Source organism: Lontra canadensis, unplaced genomic scaffold (genome assembly GCF_010015895.1).
Source record: "Lontra canadensis isolate GAN:19392208 unplaced genomic scaffold, GSC_riverotter_1.0 scaffold5, whole genome shotgun sequence".
Lineage (NCBI taxonomy): Eukaryota > Metazoa > Chordata > Mammalia > Carnivora > Mustelidae > Lontra > Lontra canadensis.
This window is the reverse complement of record NW_022630999.1, coordinates 26409991-26434139: the sequence shown is the minus strand read 5'-3', so window position 1 is coordinate 26434139 and position 24149 is coordinate 26409991. Positions and strand designations below refer to the sequence as shown.

Here is a 24149-nt window from a genome sequence, read left to right as displayed (position 1 = left end):
GAGAAAAAAGAAAATGAAGAAGGAAGGGAGGAGGTTTACTAGTGTGCTAGCCATGTTTTATTTACAGTTGTGGTTTGAGGTTATATGGATTTTGTGATGAATTATTGAACCATATTTAGGTCTTTTGTACTTTTCTATGTTTTACTTCACAGCAACAACAACAAAGCACTATAAAAAATTAGGTTTAGGTGTGACTCTTACCAGTAGAACATTAGGTTCCTAAGAACAAGAAATATTTCTGTCTCCAACAGTATCATTTTCTGAAAATTTGCTAAGTGTCTGGCACATACCAAGACACACAGTGACTACTTTCTGAAATACTGGGTGAATCAATGAGAGTATGGGTTATTTTTTAAAATGTAGTGTTTGTGGAAATTTACATGGAAAAATTCACTCTTTAAAGGTGTACATGTGTAATAATTATAGCTAATATTAAAATGAGCTGCCTATATAACATGCCATCACATGACTGCCATCACCTATGCTTTAATTTCTTGTGTGTAAAATCTCAGATTACATACACTGAAGATATTTTGAGAGTTAAAAATAAAACAAGGCCAAGGTTAGCCCCAGAAAGCAACTGTCTGTAACTGTTGGATAGAATAGAAATAAAAGTGTTGATGCTAAATTGTTGTAAGAATGTCAATGGATACAAGAATTCTTATGGTATAAATAATGATATTTATAATGATAATTATGATCATTAAGCTGACAAATTCTTAATGTATTGCTTTATATATAAAGTTCTTTTATGTGATTTTTTTTACTAAGTGATAAAAGTAACATTTGGTTTCTTGTTTATATACATTTTGCCACAGGGTAGAAGCTATGGTTTCAAAACCTCAGTGATCTTGGGAAACTGAGACAACTCATCTTACACACTATATATTGAGGTGGAATTTTTAAAAGGAAATGGAGCCATAACTATGTTGGTCCCATGCAACATTTTTTTTTTCTATGAGGTAGCAGAACTTATCCACTGCACTTATGTTATTATTGGACTGTGACAACACAGTGATGATATACTAGACCAATACAATTTGGAGGGTTGCTTTCCCCCATTCTAGAAACATACATGGAGTTCACACAGAGTTGCTAAGTTCTGACCATGGGAATCCAAGACCAACTTTAACCACAGAAATATGTAAACTGTAAGCTAATGTCAGAGAAGTTTGTAATTTTATACTGTCAAGAAATACTCTAAGAAGGAAATATTTTGTATTTCTTCCTTTATCTAATAACTAATCATTTACTAGGAATGCACAATGTTGAGCATATACTAAATGCTCAATGCATTGTATAGGCCAGTCGTCCTTACCCTGACTGCATGTTATAATTACCTAGAGAGCTTTAAAAAAAAAAAAAAAAAAAACCACAATGCTGAAGGCCTGCCTCTTAAGATACTGAAGTAATTGATCTAGAATGGGACCAAGACATTGGTATTCAAGGAATTCTAAGATGAAGTCAGAATTAAGAGCTAGTGCGAGAGAGTGTGATAGAGCTCTCAGACTTCTTCCTAAAATAAGTATCACTTTGGTGATTACTCTCGAGAAAGTCAAATGTCACCTAGTAGTGTTTCATTGTGCACTGGACGTTCAAAATAGCATCACTCTCAAAATTTATGTCCTATTAAAATTATCCCATAGGGCACCTGGGTGGCTCAGTGGATTAAAGCCTCTGCCTTCGGCTCAGGTCATGATCCCAGGGTCCTAAGATCGAGCCCCACTTTGGGCTCTCTGCTCAGCAGGGAGCCTGCTTCCCTTCCTCTTTCTCTGCCTGCCTCTCTGCCTACTTGTGATCTCTGTCAAATAAATAAATAAAATCTTTAAAAAAAATAAAATTATCCCATATCAGTGGTTCCTGGAACTTAGGACACCTGTTCCTGGTAACCAAGACAGATTTAAGTGTCACGTAAGAAGAGCAGTAAGACATTGAAGAACATAATTTGAAAATGTTTCCCTTTTTAATTTTAACACATTCAATTATATTAAGGACAACATCTCGGTTTATTTATAATTTGTTTTTAATCACATTCTCCAACTTGCTAATCTACTTTCTAAGGAGACCATCAAGCTCAGTCCTTCCAGCAGAAAATTTGGTAGTAAGATATGCTAACACTGTACTGGTTTCATTGTATTTATTTTGCAATTGTCTTATATTATGAAAAGTAAACCTGATTTTCCAGATTTTATTACTTTAATTATTAAAGGCAGTAAATTAAATAATTACTTTAAAAAGATACTGGTTTTATGAAAAATTTAAGTAAAATAAATGATCAGGTGTCACTTTGATGTGGCAAAAACCATGAAGGTGGCCAGATTTGGGAAATAATGCCTTATAGGTTTAGATTTCTTGGTCCTTCAGTTAATTACTTGAGATTCTTTTGTGCAAAGCGCAGTTGCAGTTGGAAGTAGGAAGTTCAATGCTGATATCAAAACACCTTTCATCTACTTGAGGAAACAAACACCTGAGCAGCTAGAAGCAAGAAACACTAAACTAACAATGTAAGACAATAATAAGAACATTGCCACATGGTAGACCATGACTAATCTCCGTCTGCAGTAACTCCACCTTGATGTTAAGTTTATTTCCATTGATGTGCCTCTACATTTACTATGAAATCTCAATTTCCATAGTGAGAAGAACAGTTTTCTCTTGAACATAAAACATTTTGAAGAACTGACACAACTTTTCATCCCTCTTCTAGCAAAATAAAAGGTCACACATATAAACATGCAAAATTGTTCTCATATTTGCAAGGAGGCCACACATGTGAATAAGAAAAACTTTGTGTACTTACTCCCAAAGGTTAAACTGTCCCAGGTTTAGGATCATTTTCAGTTCAGTACACTGAAAAGCAGTGTACAAAAAAGAAGACTGATTCTATTGCATGTAATATCTGTATATATTCAGATGTTTATTCAAATATATTCAAAATATATTAAAAATTCAAATCTTTGGAGTCTGTTCTGTGAGAGCAAAAAATGAAATATTTCAGTTTTCTTTTAAGATTCATATGTTTAGAAACATAGAGCTAATTTATTCAGGTGGCTGATTGAATTTTGACCTTTATGTGGAATTTTATCCTCATGTATACATACCTCTGAGTGACCATGAGTCTAGGAAATTTTTTTCCTCTTCTTTGTTTATTTTCTAAAATTGCACTATAATCTTTAAGTTCAAGTCAACACAAATTTCAAATCTGCCCTGTGGTCGTGGGTAGTTCTAGACTACTCTTAACATTTTCATTACTTGGCTCTTCCTGCCTAAAACATGTTCTCAAGATCACTATTAATCACTTTAAAAAGTTAATCAAGTCCTGTTGGTGGGAATGCAAGCTGGTGCAACCACTCTGGAAAACAGCATGGAGGTTCCTCAAAAAGTTGAAAATAGGGCACCTTGGTGGCTCAGAGGGTTAAGCCTCAGCCTTCAGCTCGGGTCATGATCTCAGGGTCCTGGAATCAAGCCCCACATCGGGCTCTCTGCTCGACAGCGAGCCTGCTTCCCCCTCTCTCTCTGCCTGCCTATCTGCCTGCTTGTCATTTCTCTCTCTCTCTCTCTCTGTCAAATAAATAAATAAAATCTTTTTAAAAAAAGTTGAAAATAGAGCTACCCTATGACCCAGAGATTGCACTACTGGGTATTTACCCTAAAGATATAAATGTAGTGATCTGAAGGGGCATGTGCACCCAAATATTTATAGCAGCAATGTCCACAATAGCCAAACTATGGAAAGAACCTAGATGTCTATCAACAGACGAATGGATAAAGAAGATGTGGGGTATATATAGATGTGTGTGTGTATGTATATATCCCTCTTCTAGCAAAATAAAAGGTCACACATATAAACATGCAAAATTGTTCTCATATTTGCAAGGAGGCCACACATGTGAATAAGAAAAACACATACATACACAATGGAATACTATGTAGCCATCAAAAGAAATGAAAGCTTGCCATTTGCCATGATGTGGATGGAACTAGAGGGTAATATGCTTAACGAAATAAATCAATCAGAGAAAGACAACTATCATATGATCTCCCTGATATGAGGAAGTTGAGATGCAAAGTGGGAGGTCTGGGGGGTAGGAAAAGAATAAATGAAACAAGATGGGATTGGGAGGGAGACAAACCGTAAGAGACTCTTAATCTCACAAAACAAACTGAGGGTTGCCGGGGGAGGGGGGTAGGGAGAGGGTGTTAGGGTTGTGGACATTGGGGAAGGTATGTGCTATGGTGAGGGCTGTGAAGTGCATAAATCTGTTGATTCACAGACCTGTACCCCTGGGGCTAATAATACATTATATGTTAATTAAAAAATTTAAAAAAATTTTAAAAAGTTAATCAAGTCCTATCTCATCTTTCAGATTTATTCCTCCTCAGTTTCCCTAATACTGTTTTATGAATAGTCCATTTTTATCTCAATATAATGTAAATATATATAACTAAGAATTATAAATACTTGACAGAAATTCATGTATATTCATTTCTATTCACAGGCATCTTCTATGAATTAAACACTATCCTCAGTACATTTTGCTTGTGAAAATATGGTAGATGTTAACAAAAAAAAATTCTGTATTGAAAATGAGCGTAAATAAGTGCTCTATGGATATGTTTTAGTGAGTCCAAAATTAGTTTTGTACTTAGAATCCTGGAACAATGTTAAAAAGGTGGAGGGCACCTGCGTTAAGCATCTGCCTTCAGCTCAGGTCATGATCCCAGGGTCCTGGGATGGAGTCCTGCATCTGTCTCCTTGCTCAGCCACCCCCCTGCTTATACTCATGCTGTCAGATTGATAAATAAAATTGTAAAAAAAAAAAAAAAAAAAGACCCAGCGGACTTTGAAGTCATCCTAACGTCACCCCAGTTTAAGTGCATTTTAAATCATGTTGATTTTTAGGCGAATCAAAAATTTTAATAGAAAAAGGCCACTTTGTATCATTTATATATTTATTACTGTAGATCCTGTACAATGCGGTTAAGTTTAAAAGCTTTAAAGGACAAGGAATTCATACCATGTAGAGAATGCCTTAATGGAATAACAAGGTCCCTTACTGCCTCTTCTAGGTAATATATCATTACTTTTTCTAAGAGACTGCAAATCTAACACACAGATTGCAAAAAGAGGCTCCCACAGAATCCATGGTTCTTCCTGCAAGTTCCCTATCAGTATTCTTTCCACACTTTCCAGTATCCTCAGGTACCTTATTACCACTGGTGTCAAAACAGATCACATTACTGGTTACCATTTCAATTGTATCACTAATAATGAAATGGTCCTAATTCAACCAAGAGTACAATCTCAAGTCAAAATAGAAGAAACTTCCATTTGGAAAAACTATATGATCATTTGGTGCAAGCATTCCAGGAAAAAAAAAAAAACAAAAACCCTAGTTAATCAGTTTTTAAAAGTTATTATTCCAGAAAATATTTAATTCTCCAATGCAAACACAAGTGAGATTGCCAAGTAGTATGTATGCAGGAGAGTATGTTTAACTTTATACAAAATTGCCAAGTTTCTCCCCGTTTTTATTCCTGTTAGCAATGGAGAAGTCTAGTTGCTTCACATCTTTACTAACACTTAATCTTGCCACTATTTTTTTATTTTACCCATTCTGATAAATGTATACCAGTATCATAATGCACATTTTCATTTAGGGTTAATAACTTTGAACCTTGTATTGTGTGCTTACTGACACCTCAATAACTTTGATGAACCTCAAAGGCACTATACTGAGTAAACTAGATGAGTAAACTAGATGATTCTACTTAAATATTCTTGAAAAGAAAAACAGCTACACTGATGAATAACAGAGCAGTTGTTGCCTGCAGGGGGAAAGGTATGACTACAAAGGGCAGTAGGAGGAAGGTTTTTTGGGAGACAGGGGGAAGGGTGGCATGAGGTATGATAGAACAATTCAGTATCCTGATTAGGAATACTGAATAACAAGAATTTATGTGTGTGTTAAAATTCATACAACTGCCTACCAATAAATGTCAATTTTGTTCTACATAAAGAATAAAGAGTTACTATGCTATAAACTAAAATCACTGAACTTTTGGAAATATTCTTTGATACAAGATTTTTGTAAAATTTCCTGATACTAAAGTATGAGGTAATTGAGCCTTTAAAAATCTCCTGAGGGGGACACCTGGGGGGCTAGCATCTGCCTTCGGCTCAGGTCATGATCTCCAGGTCCTGGGATCAGGCACTGTGTCTGGCTCTCTGCAGGACAGAGAGTCTGCTTCACGCTCTCCCTCTGGCCCTCCCTCCTGCTTGTGTACTTGTGCTCTATCAGATGAATGAAATCTTTAAAAATTAATTAATTAATTAATTAATTTCTCCCCAGGAGATACTTATCACTGAAATGGTACTGTGGTTTCCTTTTAAATTGCTACAAAGATGTTTGGATCTCTTTCAGCCTTTTAGATGGAATATTACCTTTCATGGCTTTGTTGTTCAGAGATTAAGTTCAACAACATATTTTATGGATAGGAAATAAGTACACTTTTGTTAATGCTCTCTGAGAATCCCTAAAATCTAAAACTCAGTCATCCAAATAACTGCTCCTAAATCACATTAATCTGTAAGTAAGAGACTATCTTTGCCAGTTCTTAGATATAAAGTACTCATCCCTGTAAAAACATTATCTGTTTAAACATATTAGTTAAATGTAGTGCAATAATTTCATAACAATGCCATAAAATAATTACTATGCTTCAAATAATTGACATAATAGCAGACTGATTCTTGATCCCACTAAGATTTTATAGCAAAATCTAGAATAATACTATATATAACTCTAAGGAAGCTTAAAGGCAAAAATTTAGTTAATCGTAAGCAATTGAGAGTTGGTAGGTAAATTGCAACCCTCACCATTCCCCAAATCATAGAGGCACATGTCTTCCTTAAGAAAAAAATTGATGGTATTATTAAATGAGGCATTTCTCCTGACACAAACCCCTTATCTGGAATAATATTCAAATTCTTCACTAAGGCTACAAGGTGCTGTAACAGAAAGCAGCTTTCTGCATCCCAAATCCTACAGCCTGATTTTTTTTAAATTATATTTATTTAGGGGCACCTGGGTGGCTCACTTGTTAAGTGTCTGCCTTTGGCTCCAGTAGTGATCCTGGGGTCCTGGGATTGAGTCCCACATCAGGCTCCTTGCTCAGCAGAAGGCCTGCTTTCCCTCACCCACTCCCGATGCTTGTGTTCCCTCTCTCTCTGTCAAATACATAAATAAAATAAAATTTTAAAAAATAGTTTATTTATTTGACAGAGAGCCAGAGAGCACAAGTGGAGGGAATAGCAAAGGGACAGGAAGAAGCAGGCCCCCCACCTAGCAGGAAACCTGATCATGGGATTATGGCCCCCTGGGATCCTGATCTGAGCTGAAGGCAGACGCTTTGCCATTGGAGCCATCCAAGCGCCCTGCTATGCTCTGACTTTTGATCCTTGCCCACTCTCCTGCCTTCTGGGCCTTTTTTTAGTTCCTAAATCACACCAAGTTCTCACTCTATTCAGGGCCCTTGCACCTGCTGCCACCTACGATGAGAATGGTCTTCCTTTGAATCTTTACATGGCTGATTTTTTAAAAATATTCATATAACCTCAACTTTTTATCCATTAGTCAGAATGGCCTTTCCTGACCATTCTATCTAAAATAATTATTTTCTTCTCTCCATCACATCACACTTTCAATATTTTCTTCAACTTTTACCTTTATTTAAAGTCTGTTCACTGTATGTCCCTAGACTGCAAGGTGTAAGAGGATTAAGAAGATGTAAATTTCTCTCACTGTTTTATTGCCAACCCCCAGGGTGCCAAACAAGTATCAGGAGTGCAACAAATATTTAATTATGGCAGGAAGGCAGGAGACAAGGAGGCAGAAAGTTGTCCACTGTGCATTTATTTTCATTCCACACTCAACATAGCACTTTAAAGCTCAACAAGAGTCGAATGACATCCCATGTTAGCCTATTTCAAGGAAAAAAACAAAGAATCATATGGGTCGATGAGTTTAAAAAATGAATGAGTGTGAAATGTACATCTGGTTACACAATTTCTTTAAATCAGAGGCAATAAGTAAAACAAATCAATATAAAGTAGAACACTGTCTATAAATAAATTTATAAAAGAATGATTATATGTAGTGTAGTGTTTTGCTTTTAAAAGCACATCTTTATTCTAGAAAGTAACTTCTATAAGAGCAATGATTAGGTTTGCCTCATTTATTGCTTTTCAGCATCCAGCATAGTGCCAGGAAGAGAGTGGCTAGAAACTAAACAGGATTCCCCAAATAAATAGGAATTAAGAAGGGCACTATTCAGATCACCTAAATCAGAGTATGCAACCACTATGTCCAAACTCCTGCTTTACGTGCATTTTTCTGATAAACTTCATTGATACTTGAGCATCTACTAAGCATCTGTTTATGAGATTACTTGGAGTCTGAACTCCAACAGAATAAAATTACTGAGAAATTCTCTCCCTCCTTATGTGATTCTCTAAAAAGTTCACTCTGATACTCATTCATCAGAGAAATTGACCTGCATATGGAAATGATAGCAGATCTAAAAAAAGGAGCCCCCATCATGGACCTTGGAAACTGCTAATGGCCTGCTGACCACAAGGGTACTTGAAAAAAAATCACATGTTTCAAGGAGTATCTGATGGCTAACATAGCCCTGGTTTCATGGCACCGAGTTGATTTTATTTGCTGCTTATTTGATTATATAAAAGATTTTGGTGATGTGACATGGTTTTGACTGGGAAATTTTGATTTGCTTTTCCCTGTCAGTAGGATTTTATTACTGAAAATTTTTTCATGCTTTCACATATAATGATTAGCCTAGTTAAATATTATCCATATACTCCTTTTTAGTCATGAAATAGAATAGGTTTATAGGGGTGCCTGGGGGGCTCAGTGGGTTAAGGCCTCTGCCTTCGGCTCAGGTCATGATCCCAGGGTCCTGAGATCGAGCCCAGCATCCGGCTCTCTGCTCTTAAGCAGCCCAGCCTGCTTCCTCCTCTTTCTCTGCCTGCCTCTCTGCCTACTTATGATCTCTGTCAAATAAATAAAATCTTTTTTAAATAAAGAAAAAAAGAATAGATTTATAATAAAAATATCTCTCAATCCTAAAACATCTCTCTGAAAATTCTGTATTAAAGGACTTCAAAAGAATTTGAAAATTTTCAAAAGAAAATGGAGGAGAGGTAAGAACTCTGAAAGTGGTACTCTAAAGGAGGTAGGACAAAGAAGCCATCATAAGGAATCTAATAAAATATAGTGTGACAGTTGAGTTAGGCCCAATGAAGAATCAGGAGCTGACATTGGAGAAGTTGTCAGGGATCAATAAGATCATGAAGGACCATACTGGGTAATCACATGCCCAGTTTGCCTGGGAAGTTCCAACTGGCACCTGTGATACTGACACAATTATCAATAATTATACCCTCTTTCACTATAAAAATGTCTCCATTTTGCATAACAAATATATGGCATATTACCTACAACTTAGCTCAAACAATTGGATCTTATGGCAGAAGGGGAATTATTGCAAATTTTAATATGGCAAATAACAATCATATTCGTATTGTAAGAAGTCATTCTGAATTAAAACTACTTATTTGCAGATAACGAGATTGTATATGAAAAATCATAAGGGATCTACCAGAATAAGTTCTAGAACAAATACCACAGGATATAAAATTAATATACAAAATAAATTGCTCTTCTATATAATAGTAATAAACATTTGGAAAATAATTTAAAAGTATATAATTTGAAATAGGACACAAAATACTTAATAAACTTAAGAAAAATGTACAAAATGCTTACACTGAAATATATAATAAATTAGTAAGAAAAAGTTAAGAAAACCTAAACATATGGAAAGATAAACCATGTCCATGGATCAGAAGACTTAACATTGTCAAAATGTCTATACTTTCCAATTTGATCTATACTCAATACTATTTCAATAGAGACACAGCAGGACATTTTTGTTTTGTTTGTGTTTGTGCAAGTTGACAAATTTACTAAAAATATGTAAGGATATAAAAGATGTAAAATAGACAAATAGGGTCTTGCAAAAAGAACACCACCTATGGTTTGTGTTTCATATTTGTTGCCTTGTTTCAGGATTTACTGTAAGGCTACAATGATCAAAGTCACATAGTCCTGACAAACAATCTAGTAGATCAATGGAATGGAATACAGATTTCAGAAATAGACCTAGACATATATGTTAATATTCTGACAAAATTCAAAGGAATGTCAATAGGAAAAAGAAAATCTCCTCAAAAAATGGAAATGAAGCAACTGGATAAACGTAGTGGGGAATGAATCTCATTCTCTAACATATTATATGAAAATAAGAAAACACTGAGACAGATATTAGAGCTAAAAAAGAAAGCTGTAAATATAAAGCTTCTAGAAAAAATAATGAAAATGTTTTTGCAAATTTGGAGGAGGCAAATCTCCTAGGACAGAAAAAACACTAACCATAGAAACAATGACAAATTGTACTTTAAAATTAAACATCTTGCTCACCTAAATAAATTAGTAAATAGTAGGGGCACCTGGGTGGTTCAGTCTGTTGAGTGTCTAACTCTTGATTTCAGCTCAGGTCATGATGTCAAGCCCAACATCAGGCTCTGTGCTTGGTGGGGAGTCTGCTTGAGATTCTCTCCCTCTCCTTCTGCCCCTCCCCCCTCAAGTAAATAAATAATTTTTTAAAATAGTAAATAATAAATCCAAAAACTAAAAAATTATTTTTATTACATCTGACGAAGGGTTTTTATATGAAATTCATAAAGTACTCCTGCAAATCTAATAATAAAATCAATCAAAACAAAAAAACCTGAGAGGGAGCTGGGTGGTTCAGTTGTTAAGCATCCTACTCCTGATTTCGGCTCAGGTCATGATCTCAGGGTTGTGAAATTGAGCCCCACGTCAGCACTAGGCATGGAGGCTGCTTAAGATTCTCTCTCCCTCTCACTCTGCCCCTCCCCCGCACCCATTCACAGGCAAGAGCTCTCTCTCTTTCAGAAAAAAACCACAACCAAACAAAAACACCAAAAAACCGAAGAGGCACAATTTTACTTCCACTGTAATGATTTAAATCCAAAAGACTTCAGTTACCAATCTCTGCAGTGTCCCCAGTGATCTTTATCTTTCTGGTATTCATCTAAACCTTTCCCACTATGTATCAGGATTGTTCTGTGTTACTAATACCACATGGCAGTAGTGATGGTACATAATTATAAGATTTTATTACAGAAGTCTACAGCTTCTATATTGAGTCTTCTCTCTCTCCCTCTCACTTTAAATCTTTCTTTTCACTCCACCTCTCCATCATCATGGAGAGATCACCAGTGAAGAAAATGGAGATTCCTGCCAATATAGATGTGAGCTTGAGAATGGCTAGTCCAGCACCTTCAAAGAACTGGAACGCTGTTCAACAACTTGACTACAACCTCATGAGAGGTCCCAAACCAGAATCATCCAGCGAAGTCACTCCTGGATTCTTGATTCTCAAGAGCTTTGTGAGGTAAGACATAGCTTGCTTTTGGGGGAGGTTTTTTTGTTAGTTAATTTTGGTTTTGTTTTTGTTTTTTTAATGTTTTGGATAACTGCTTATATAGAAATAGATGACTAATGCCACGGCAGATAATACCTAAAAGTGTAAGGATTTGCAGCAACTTGAACTGTCACACACTAGAAAATTGTTCTGATAATTTATCATAATATGAACAATAATTCTACATTCTAGCAATTTCACCAAGAAAAATAAGAAAAGTGCCCAAAGAAACACTTTTACAGTAATGTATCCAAACCATCTCAAATTGTATACATCAAGAGGAGAATGGGTAAACATGTTATAATTCATACGATGGGATTCCTAAAAATAAAAAGGAACTCATGATATGTGCAGCATCATTGTGTGTCAAAAACATGTTTGGTGAAAAAAGCTAGACATAAACGGTTAATTTCATCAATATAAGTTCTAGAACAGAAAAAAAAATGGTCTGTTATGAGAAAAATCACAAGCAAGACCATCAGCAGAAGGGAGGAAAGGGAGAGCAGAGAGGTAGTTAACTGGAAAGAAATATTAGAAAACCTGCAGGTGTAATGGAAACTAATATATATTGAAAACTATTGTGTGTTTGTATGTAAATAGGAGTGGTGGTTATACTAGGGCATACATTTTGAAAAAATTTATTCTAACTGTACACCTAAATTCTCAACAGTTTATTGCATCTCAATTATGTCTTCATTTAAGAAAATATTTGAGGAATGCCTAGGTGGCTCAGTTGGTTAAGCGTCGACCTTCTGCTCAGGTCATGACCCAGTCCCGCATTGGGCTCCCTGCTCAGCAAGGAGCCTGCTTCTCCCTCTGCCTGCCCCTCCCCCTCTCTCTCCCTCTCTCTGACAAATAAATAAAATCTTTAAAAATAAAAAAGCAAATATGTGATAGGAGAAATGTCTCTCTGCTGTGTGGTAAATTAATAAGACCGCAAAACTGACATCAGAAAGGTACTTAAGGTGACTGATTTAGTAACCTAGGTGACAGATGATATTCAGTTTAATTCTATGATCAGACCTATTAGGCACAAAGAAAAAGATAGTCATGACCTTGAATAGTAAAATATCAGCTTGGGTTATCTCCTTATTATTCTCCAGGTTCAACCCATTGCTTCCATTTCAAATCTAATATAGATGTTGCAATCAAGAGTAACAACATGGATTTGCTCTGAATAATCGGTTGAGTAATTTTGCTAAGAAACTCAAAGACAGTGGTTTCACACTATCTCTGAAAAAAGATCCTTATTTGCATATCATTAAGAAATCTGTCTTCAAGGAGTTTCATGTGTTAGCATTTATTTTCTTATTATACTAGAGTCTAATCTACATCTGTTAGAAATACTAAGTTTACAATAATGATCTAAAATTAATGACCGGTATAGGCATTCCTCAAACTTAGGGACCTCTTCCCTATTTTCTTATCTTACACAACTTAAGGTAGGGAACTGAAGACTTAAAGAATTTTTATTAAGAAACCCTCTCATGGGGTGCCTGGATGCTCAGTGGTTTGGGCCTCTGCCTTCGGCTCAGGTCGTGAGCTCAGGTCCTGGGATCGAGCCCCACATCTGGCTCTCTGCTCAGCAGGGAGCCTGCTTCCCCCTCTCTCTGCCTGCTTCTCTGCCTACTTGTGATCTCTTTGTCAAATAAATAAATAAAATCTTAAAAAAAAAAAACAACAACAAAACCCTCTCCTGCACTTTCCTAAAATTTGGATTTTAACAGATGTGGAGAAGATGCTTCTGCTTCTAGGAATATCGCAGGAAATGATGACCCTGTACTAATACCAAAAACAATGACAACATATAAGAGATGTTTACCATGTGCCAAGCCCTTACCATGTATCATAGCAATTACTACTCAAACTTATGAATGATTATTATCTTTCTTTTTTATGTATGAAGAGATTAAGGCTATATGAAGATAACTGAGGGCCAGCAAGTAATGATAGGGATAGGAATTTAAATCCTTGTCAAGTGTGGCTCCATAGCTTATACTCTTTCAGGGCCACACTGTACTGTAAGACCTGCTTGCTCTTTTGTTTTTGTTGGCAGCTATATATGTTGAACTTAGTGCGAGATACTGTCAGGAAGACAAAAAGGTTTTTCTTTCTTCCTTTTTATAAAGAAGACAAATTTCAGGGAAAACAAAATGCAATTTCCATTAATTAAAAAATAATTGAGCATTTTTAGAGGCACAGCACTTCTCTAAAAGCCGGGGTTATATAAGTAGACAAAACAGTGTCTGCTTTCACCAATCCTGGCTTCTACTGAAGGAAACAGAAAATAAAAAATAATAAACCAGTAAGCAACATAGTATAAAATTATCTACCTGATTACTGAAGGCTCCAACTATAAGGAAGGATAAAAACATAGATGAGAATAAGAGTAATTGTGGGTACAAGGTTGAGTGTTGTTTGCAATATTACACTGAATGATCAGTCTAGGCCTCACTGGAAAGGTAATATTTGAGCAAATCCTAGAAGTTAAGTGAATTAGCCAGTGGATATCTGGGAGAAATACATTGCATAGGAAACAGTATATTAAGTATATTAAATATACTTGTCCTATTGGTATTATAACCAATGTCTCAGAACAGGGAAAAAATAGGCGAAGAGTGTCATACTTTCATTTAGTACAAATGTGAAAGGCTGCCAAAAGGAGACAGAACTTTCTAGAGAAGGCTAAAAACCAGTCTGGGTTCCTTTTCCTTCGCCTACCTTGTAGCCACATAATAGAAGTTTAAGGATTCAATGAGAGAGGCATTCTTGTATAAGAAGTTAATTGGCCTGTGAGTAGAAAGAGCTGCCCAATTTCTTATCCCCTCCTCCCACAGAGATACTTGCACCACCTCTAGCTCAAGGCAATTAAAAAAGGAAGTCAAGAAACCCACTCATAGATGTCTACCATGATGGAAAACTAACAAGGGCAATGGTTATCTCTACCACAAATAGAAAACTTGCGTACCAGCTTCTTACTGCTCTGGGAACACCAAGTGGATAGATAACTCTTAGGTAAATATGCCCTGAATTCTCTGTAATCTGATTTGTCCAAATGACTACTCAAGCCTGATTATTTCCTGAAAAAGTCTAAAGGTAATAGGCAGGTTTGAATAACCCTAATAGTGAATCAGAGTGAGAAAGACCTTCACTTCCAGAATCTGATAGGCAGTTTTGCTGAGTCCATCCCTCAGTCCATTCATTTTTCCTTCCTTCCCTCCCTCTCCTAAGCTAAATGGAGGTAAAACAAACAGTCATGTTGGAATCATCTTTAAAAACTGTCTATTTCTAGAAAGAGATAATGCTGGCAGAGAAGCGGAGTGGATGTATTTTGGAGTGGAGCTGAAGGGTGTCATCTGACATCAGCCATCATATAGCATAACTCATGTCAGGGAATAGTGCAATGCTTGAGGTCCCCAAAAGTGGAAAGGAGAAAGACGGTTATCTTCAGGGAACCCATCCAACACCCCCATGAAAGAATAACTCAGCATTTAGGTATCTGTCACCCAGGGAACACAATTTAAGATGTGTCTGCTCCTTTAATTATCTTCTTTCCCTCCACTCCAATCTCACAAAAAAGTCAAGAATTTAAGAGAGAAGGAAAGGCCTAAGAAAAAAGTGAAGAAATAGTGTCAGAGTAAAGAAATCTTGGGTTAAGTTTGATCAGAGAGTAGAAGAAAAGCAAAATAAAACTCAATGGGAGACTGAAAGATGAATTTAGAGGAGAGTTTAATGCTTCAAAATGAGATTCTAAACTTTAAAATGAATAGAAAATTTATGGGATTTACCTTAGATATTGTCCAGGTATGGGGAAAAGAGATTCAGCAGCAGATGAGCTTTGAAGAGAAATAGAACTTCTAGACAATACCTACCTATGTATGTTCAGTACTTAGTGTGTTCAATAAATCTGTTATTGGGAAATTCGAGCACATATTAAGTATCCTCTAATAAAAGACATGAAATTAAAGATCTACAAAAATCCTTAGAAAAAATTAAAGATGCAATTGAAGGAGCTATACTAAATATTAAGGTAGAAATAATACTACTACTTCAATATCTGGATAGCTCTGTCTTCAATATGTATTTTTTTAAAGATTTCATTTATTTATTTTAGAGAAAGACTCAGCAGAGGTGCACGTACGTGCACGCGCACACACACACACACACACACACACACACACACACACACGGGAGCAGGGACAGCTCAGAGTTGGAAGAGAGGAACAGGCAGACTGTGCACTGAGTGTGCAGCCCGATGTGGGGCTTGATCTCCTGAACCTGAAATAATGACCTGAGCCAAAATTGAGTCTGAGGCTTACCTGACTGAGCCACCCAGGCATTGCTATCTGCAATATATAAATATTTACACTTGATATTTTAATCGCCTCAATCATATAAGCAACCGCTTGATTAACTTTGGAATTCAGTAACAACCAAAGTGCATATGCTTTAATGTTAAAGGAATGTGAAGTTACAACTAGAAATTGGGGCTTCATTTTCTTCTGAGAATATCTGCATGCACATTCTTATTATCTCTCTAGTCTCATGAGTCTGATAAGGAAGATAGTATGATAGCCATAGGAAATGAGAGATGGAGAAAATAAGGCACTAGTTCCAGTCTTCTTGAATATTAGTTGTAGAACAGGATGAAGACTCCCCTAGTCAAATTCCTAAGGCAATAATCCAAAGTACACAAGTATAACCAGCCCTCTTCTTTCCAAAGGTAAGAAAATACTTGGATTGTTTTGAGATATAAAAGGCCTCTCCAGTTGACTTTACTGGGAGGGTTATTTGCTATTCATTTCTCCCATTTTCTAGAGAATAAATAACCTTTAAAAGAAAATAAAAAGCCTTATTTAAGTTACACATTAATGGCTTAGAGTAAAAATAAAATTTAACTCCCAATCATATTAATCCCTATAATATTATGATAAGAGTGCAAAATATGGTAATAATTCTATATCATTATAAAAATCATTGTATAACTCTACAAAGTGCAATGTAAACACTAAATTTATATTACACACTCCACCCATTAATAAGGAAAACCATATGAATACCAAATAACTTAATATTGGGGAAAACAAGAATGTTTTTTAAAGCAAAGATCCTTTGTAATAATTGAAACCCTGCCATGAACTCAAGTTTGGTTGTAGAACCAAAGTCTATGTAGTGAGACAAAAATATATACCTGTTCCCCTTCAACCACAAGTATGTGTCATTCCAGCAAAGCCTACCTGTATTCATACTGTGAAAATCCTGTCTTGGAATGACTAGGAATTGTGACGGTGACAAGAAGCCATAGCCCTACTATCATATTTAAACAAAGGTAAAGTTAGTCTTAATTTCAACTTGAAAAATTCTTGATATGGAAGCAGATTTTCAAGTATGTAGAACAGAGACCTTGATCATTAAATATTCCATAATTCAATTATTATGAGATTATTCTAAATGAAGCCTATGATATCAGAGAGACATTTATGTAACTATTTAAATTAAAAGCCAATTCTTAAATTCCTGCCTACAATCTAAATGTTTTGTCTGGAGGGTGGTGGGCAGCTGGATTCTGAGAAATACTGGGTGATAATATTTCTTTTTTTTTCCCTCCCCAGGTAGATGCTTGCCTCAGGATAGATTATTAGAAATGGTGTATTTACAACCAAGCAATTAAGTATGCTGAGGAAATTATTTTTTTCTAGATAAAGCCAAGTGGCGCTTTTGGAAAGATAGGACAAAGTAAGGTTGTATGTAGAGACTAATTCTGTTAACTAACAGGCTTAGAATGAAGAATCACAATGTCCCCTCTACATGAAGGATCATAGCCTGTTTAAAGTTAAAAAATGATGAGAAAAATGGTTATGGGATAAAAAACTTCAGCAACTCACAAAAAAGTCTCCTAAAGCATTTTAGGAGTTCAGGCAACAGCAAGAACAGAAAATATTTATGAATCTTTAACTTATTTTTTTTTTAATTCAGTTGTTAGTACTTCAAAGTTAGGATTACATTAAGGATCAAAAAGTCAATCAAATTCATCTCCAATCTATCCTTGAAATAAATTCATTGTTATAAAAATTTTATTTATTACAATAGAAATAACAATGTATTCTACTTAGTTCCAATTTATTCTAAAAAGTTTTCTGTTGTATCTCCATTTCTTCTTGTTAGTGTATTTTTACTATAAGACAGAATGTAGTTGCATTGAAAGAGTTTATAAGATTGTGAAATTTGTTTTAAAACCTGTATGTATGAGTATTTGTACATAGACTGTATGTAGTGAATATAATTACACACTTTCATATGTATATGCATATTTTATTTTTTCAGCGAATAGTTACCTCACACATGAGTTGCATTTATTAAAATTCTTTATAGGTATTCCCTATGCTTTGTGGTTTGTATAATATGCCCAATGACTTTCAAATAAAACATTCTATATGTGAAATTGACTCATTATGCTCAGTTGAATAATGAAGTAGCAATAATCAAAGCACTTGTAAATATTTAATATGGTGGTAAATAAACTTTTGAAATCAGCAAAGTAAATACCACTTTTCTTCAATGTGTGGTCTAAGGTACTTGTTGAAAATGAATATTCCTGAGTTCCATCCCAGACATAATGATTCAGAATTTTTCAATGTATGGTTCAGAAATCTCCATTTTAGCATTCTAGGTAATTCTTTTGGTAGCACTATATACAAGATTCAGGACAGTTTATATAACTTTGAGGTTCAGCAAATAATATTCCACACATAAGAAGAGATACTAGCTATTAATATCCTCACCTCAATGCTTTATATCCTTCCTTTACTTTTGTATAAGCACAATATAATAAATTTAATCAATTTAATGAAGAAAAAAACTTATTCTTTGGAATTATGGAAATGAAAAAGTCAGTAAAATGTTTGGGTTTTTCAAATTCCTCTTCAACTTTCTAGGTGCTTCCACTTCCACTATTTACCCAAAAAGCCTCTTTTAATTTGGCTCCCAGTATCCCACATTTTCACAGATGATTTTTGTCCTTCTTTAGAATCAGCTTTAGACATCAAAGCTTCTATTTCCATCCAGCCCTATTCAGCCACTCAAATGGCTTTTTTTTTTTTTAATGGGGTTGCAGCAAACAAACTCTGATCGCATTCTCTGCACTAAACTGCAATGACTCCATTCCCTCTCATTACTGAAAAAATGTGAAAATCCTATTGGAGAGTTTACATGACACATAATTCCCATTCTTCAGAGCTATTTATAAAATCATCTAAGATAGTATGCAAAGAATTAAACATTAAAATGTAACACTAAGTTTTACTTTTTATATAATAATTGGAAAAGGAAAGTCAGAGCTGTGGCAATGAAAAGACATCTTAAACATGATACCATCATGAATAATAATAAAATTACATATTTTTCATTAAAACAAGGCCATCAGAGATAAATAATAATGTATTCATCTATTTAGCTAAAAACTGTTTACTAAGATAGACATGAATAGGAAGGAAAGACCTATTTCCCTGTCTTGTCTAAATTTCAATCCACAGGTTTCATAAATGTTAGGAATGTGAGAATGATTTTCTATCCATAAACAACTACCAACTCTGTAACTTCTGAAACAAATTAAGAGCTATACATAACATTAGACAGAAAAACATATGTGCAAATTTTAAATAGAAAAAATGTTTTTTCAGGATTCCACTCAAATGTATTGCACATGAAACATTTCCAGTAAAAGGCTGTCTCCACTTTTGAGAAAGCTACCTCATCTCATACTCTTAATGAAAACACATTCTATTTTAAAGTAAAGGGAAAAGGTATGAAGAGTGCTGAAAGAATTAAGCAGACACTGTCTCTGTTTAGAAACTCAAAAAAAAAAAAAAAAAGCTTTCACACCTTATTTTCTGAGTCTCTTCTTAATCAGAAATCTGCATCTCCCATTACCTACCCTAGAGAATGGAGGACCAAAGAAGTTAACTCAAAATATTTTGATAAAATAATAGCTTAACTCCTCTCCCTTTTATCTCCTTTTGTTACAACTACTACATAAGAGTGTCAACTCCCATGAACACCTTAGGGCAAGAGCTTGATTTCTTCTATAGATATTTTTTTCTCTTATTTGGGGGGAGGGCAGTATGAGAGTAATTCTTATAGAGTTTACTTCAAAATGACAGTATGGAAGAAAGCAAGAAATGTAAATAATCCACCTCTAACTTGCCTTTGGTCCTGGCTGGACATCCTGAGGGAATGTATATGTGTGGCATCAGGGGCTAATTAGGTATGTAGATAAATAATGCTTTTAGGTGGAGGAATATTCCCTGATACTTTTGGTGCAATAAAGTTCAAGAAAATTTAGGTGCAAAACACTTCAGAGCACACACTGGCTCAGGGTTTGGGGGGATTCATCTCCCCTCTTCCCATCTTTTCCATTTAGTGCAGCAAGGCTTTAAGGCATCAGTGCCTAACTTGACAATTTTGGCTTAACATTCACCTGGTTCAGCTTATTTTTTTCAACACTGCAGCAAGACCAAGTGTTTTCTAATCATATATCCTCCCTATGCATTCATCAACTAAATTCTCCACCCCGTGCCCCCTCCCATCTTCAAGGAGGGGGTAAGGAAATCAGAACAGGGCTGCCAGAGGTCATTAGTACTCCTTGGCTCCTTTGGCCTTCCATCTGTACTATAGGGATGTCCTATATAGAATTAGATATCCTATGGGGCTAGATAAGCCTCTTTCCTTTTGGCCCTAACTGGGACTGCTGTCCCTGGTGCTGAACCATGTTTGCCCATCAGGGAATCCGTTGCCAGGTCAATGGGGCTGAATAGAAAATCTGGCTGACTGATCTTAAAGAATGCTCAGGTACAGGAACAAGCAATACTTCGGTGAACAGGAACAGAACCCCTCCCCCCCATACACACACACACACACACACACACATCTCCTGGGTATTCTCCAGGATCCCTTTGCAGTTTTCTCCTCCAGACCCCCACCCAAAACGCCTCCAACATGGCCTCAAATGCCGGCTTGTACCAGCACAGTCCACCTCAATATCAGATTGCAGTATTATGAAAATGCTACCCCCCAAACACAAAGTCTTTATGACGTTAGCTTTTCTACTCTAAAACAAAACAAATAAAATCTAATAAATTAATAAATAAACCAAAGTGACCTTCTTCTTTCCTCTATCTTCTACCCTGTATTTTCACATTCCCCTAAATTATAACCCCATATCCTAGAACAGGGTTTAAAATCTGGGTGGTCTTCCTAGTTCCACATCCCCCACCCCCCTCCCCCACCCCTCCGGAACAAAACAACGCTGAAAACAGCCCATCTTACCCAGGGTAGAGCGATAGCAGGAGCAGAATCCACACCGTCATTTTCTGTGAAAATACAGGAGTCGAGTAGTCTGAGCTTCCTGTGCCCCATGTATTTGTCGAACTCATCGGGTTTTTTTTTTTTTTCTTTTTCCTCCTCTGCCTCTAGTCTCTTGGTTGCAGAAGAATCCCTCCCCTTTGTATTATTATTATGCTTATGATCTGATGGTGGCTCCCCCCACCTGCCTCTAGTAGGTCCCGACAGTGGGGAGCTGTATTGCCATCAGCTTTGGAAATTAATATTCAGGGGGCAGAAATAAGATCGGCACAAACGCTTGCAGATACCATCAAAGCGTCAGCTCTGGGAGCGGCTTCCAAGTCTGGGGGAATAATGTATTTGAGGCAGGGGGAGGGTAAGGGAGAGACGCACACCGAGACAAATAAGGGAGAGAGATGCGCGCACACTCTACACATACTCATGCCCCTCACACTCTCACATACTTCCCCAGGTCCATCATTTTAGGTCTGTTTATTTGTTCGCTTTGTTTTTATTTCTTTCTTTTTTTTTTTCCCCCTTTTTCTTTTAGAGTGGGAAGGCAGGGCTAGGGCTGTGTGTGTGTGTGTGTGTGTGTGTGTGTTTAAAAGAAATTTTTAAAAAGATCAAAGAGTCTCTGGGCGGTTAACTATCAGGCAGATTAACTCTGAGGTCAAAGTGGAAGAGATGCTCGCTGCTGCAGCACGAATTAACACATGCGTGGTGTCTTCCAACGCTTTTAAACTCCTTGCTGCACACACAAGCATGGAAGGACTGACTTTCATGGGGACAAGAGATGCCTTAATAACCCAGTAAATTGTATCACCAATGACAGAAGGTTTTGTCTCATCAGATCTGCCAAGAATCCTTATTAAAATCATGCAGTCTTAGAAATCATGGTTACACTGTAGGGGGAGGAGGGGCAGACGGTGGGGGAGGAATGGCTCTTTGTAACATCCTGTAGGGAATCAGATTTGGTGAATTTTCAATTTGAATGAAGGGAGAAAACATTAATAGAATTAAAAGACGTGAAAAAATTCCATGCTCCCTAGGATTCACTCCTCCATTTTCTGTTCCCCAACTCCAGTGAAAATATAAAGACAAAAACTACTTGAAGGTTGAAGAATATAATAGCATTGACATAGCTGCTTGAGTAAAGAATACAGAGCACAAAATAGGGGCTGCTTTGGGAAGAGAGTAGGATAGAGGGGAAAGGTCAAGAGGACACTGAATAATAAATATAAGGAGATTCCTATTTGCTGTGTGGAGATTGACTTTTTTTTCATTCTGCTTGGTGACAATCCTTAAAATTTGTGGGGTAGATGAGTCGTGTTAGCATGCTTCCCTCTTGCCTACAATGTTACCATGGATACTGATACATGGGAGATATCCCTCTGTGCCATCCTAGTTCGTCTGCCACTGAGGAAACCCCATTACTCATCATCATAAAGAAGAAAGTGAAAGAGTGTTTCAAGTTTTCTGTAGAGTCCAGGCCACAGCAAAGATGTACATGGAGAAATACAGGTGAAGAGGACAAATCAGACCCTTGCTGGTATATATAGCAGGGCGTCACTTCAAAAGCTGTATCTTTTCTACAGGAAGAAAGTCTTCCAGTTGGGGAACTTTAGTATGGAGTCCAGGAGGCATATGAATCTAACAGGAAACGAATAGGTCCACACTCCACTCGCAATCCTAAGGACTGCTCAAGGACAGCAGAATTCCTGGTAACTCCTGCCAATGACAGAAGCTGAGGAGACTCATTCTGAAAATGAAACAAAAAATGCCTAACAGACATACTTGGAATGCTGCACACCTTCAGAAAACTGCCCTACTTTACGTCACTGGAACAAAATCTAATCAAAACGACACTATTCGCAGGCCGCGATTGACTTCTTTCTATTGTGATTAAAACAGAGGAAGAACTAATGCAAATCCCTATCTTTGTAATTCTCTTGTTCCTTGCTGTGCTGTGAGGAACTTTGGCCCTCCTTATATTTACATTTATTTACGAAAAGATGCTGGGTTGTTAATAGCTGTATTTTTGTTTTTAGTGAAGAGACTCTATTGTGTTTTTGTAAACTAGGGCCCAATGCCTACCAAAACCAAGCCAGGGAGAGAAATGAAAGGAAAGGGCTGTTTCTGAATAAATCAAGTGGTGGAAACATACACACTTGAAGAGTTACTATACCCCATTGGAATGAGTTTCCACTGCTCCTTCCACTTAGAGTTGCCAGAGGAACTGGGAATAAAAGTATGATAAGTATCCTAATTTTTAAAACACAAAGGAGGGCATACCAAACACAGGCAGGCCATTAGTTTCAAAAACGGTTTCATACCACCTAAAAAATTGATGTGAAAATTCTGTCTTCTTGCAGTTTTGCAACATTAAGTTTTTTTCCCCAAGTTTAGTGACAAGCATATTAACCTGGAAGAATGAATGCTTTCACGTTCACAAAGTAGTAATTCATATACTAATCCCTTATCAATATCACAATGATCTCCATAAATTCTAATCTATTTTAATAATGGAATACCTCTCAGCATATTAAGAGAATCCATGGAGGAAAATTTACTTTGTATAGTATTTGGGTACAATTTTACTGGCACTATTCCTGGTTAGACTTCGTTTTGCCTCTGTGGGCCTGTGGGTGCTTTGAAGAAAATTATTTTAATGTATTTTTTAAGATTTTGCAATACATATTAAATTCACTGGTAATTGTAAGTTACCTTATCCACTAATTTTTTTTTAATTTTTTAAATTTTTAATTACCTTTTAGTTACATACTTAAGTATGTTTATAATGCATATTTAAATAACTATTATGTAATAAGTATGATGGCTATACTTCCATTGTAAATAATATATGTATTTATGTGTATATATTTATATTAAAATTTAAAAATTATTGTAAAATAGAAAGGAAAAAACTACCACCTACATTCTGTCATCCAAGCAAGCTGTTCTCAATATCCGAGAAATTCATTTCGCAGTTTTTTTCTAAATAAAGTTTTATTTTTACTTTTAATTTGACATTTTATTATTGTTACTATTATTATAGTATTACCATGCTCAAAAGTGAATTATGAGGTCAAATGTTAGAACAGTTTGGCTGTTGATACTGTAAGGGCCTATTCAGCCAGAGCGGCCCACCTCGATTGAACAGCCATCTTCTTGTTTATGCAGTAAAACTTAAATTGACTCTGCCCGCCCCCCAGAGGAAC

General features: G+C 36.1%; 1 protein-coding gene across 2 annotated transcripts in view; it reads right to left on the bottom strand.

Moving 5' to 3' along the window:
• GABRG2 (gamma-aminobutyric acid type A receptor subunit gamma2) overlaps positions 1 to 21422 on the bottom strand; it is a 105478-nt gene extending 84056 nt beyond the window's left edge. The window contains exon 1 of one of the 2 annotated variants that reach the window (XM_032851734.1): positions 20917 to 21422. In XM_032851734.1, the coding sequence (XP_032707625.1) occupies positions 20917 to 21023 (107 nt within the window). In that variant the 5' untranslated portion in view covers positions 21024 to 21422. The remainder of the gene's footprint in view (positions 1 to 20916) is intronic. The other variant, XM_032851736.1, reaches the window with a different exon arrangement.
• Between the last annotated feature and the right edge of the window lie 2727 nt (positions 21423 to 24149).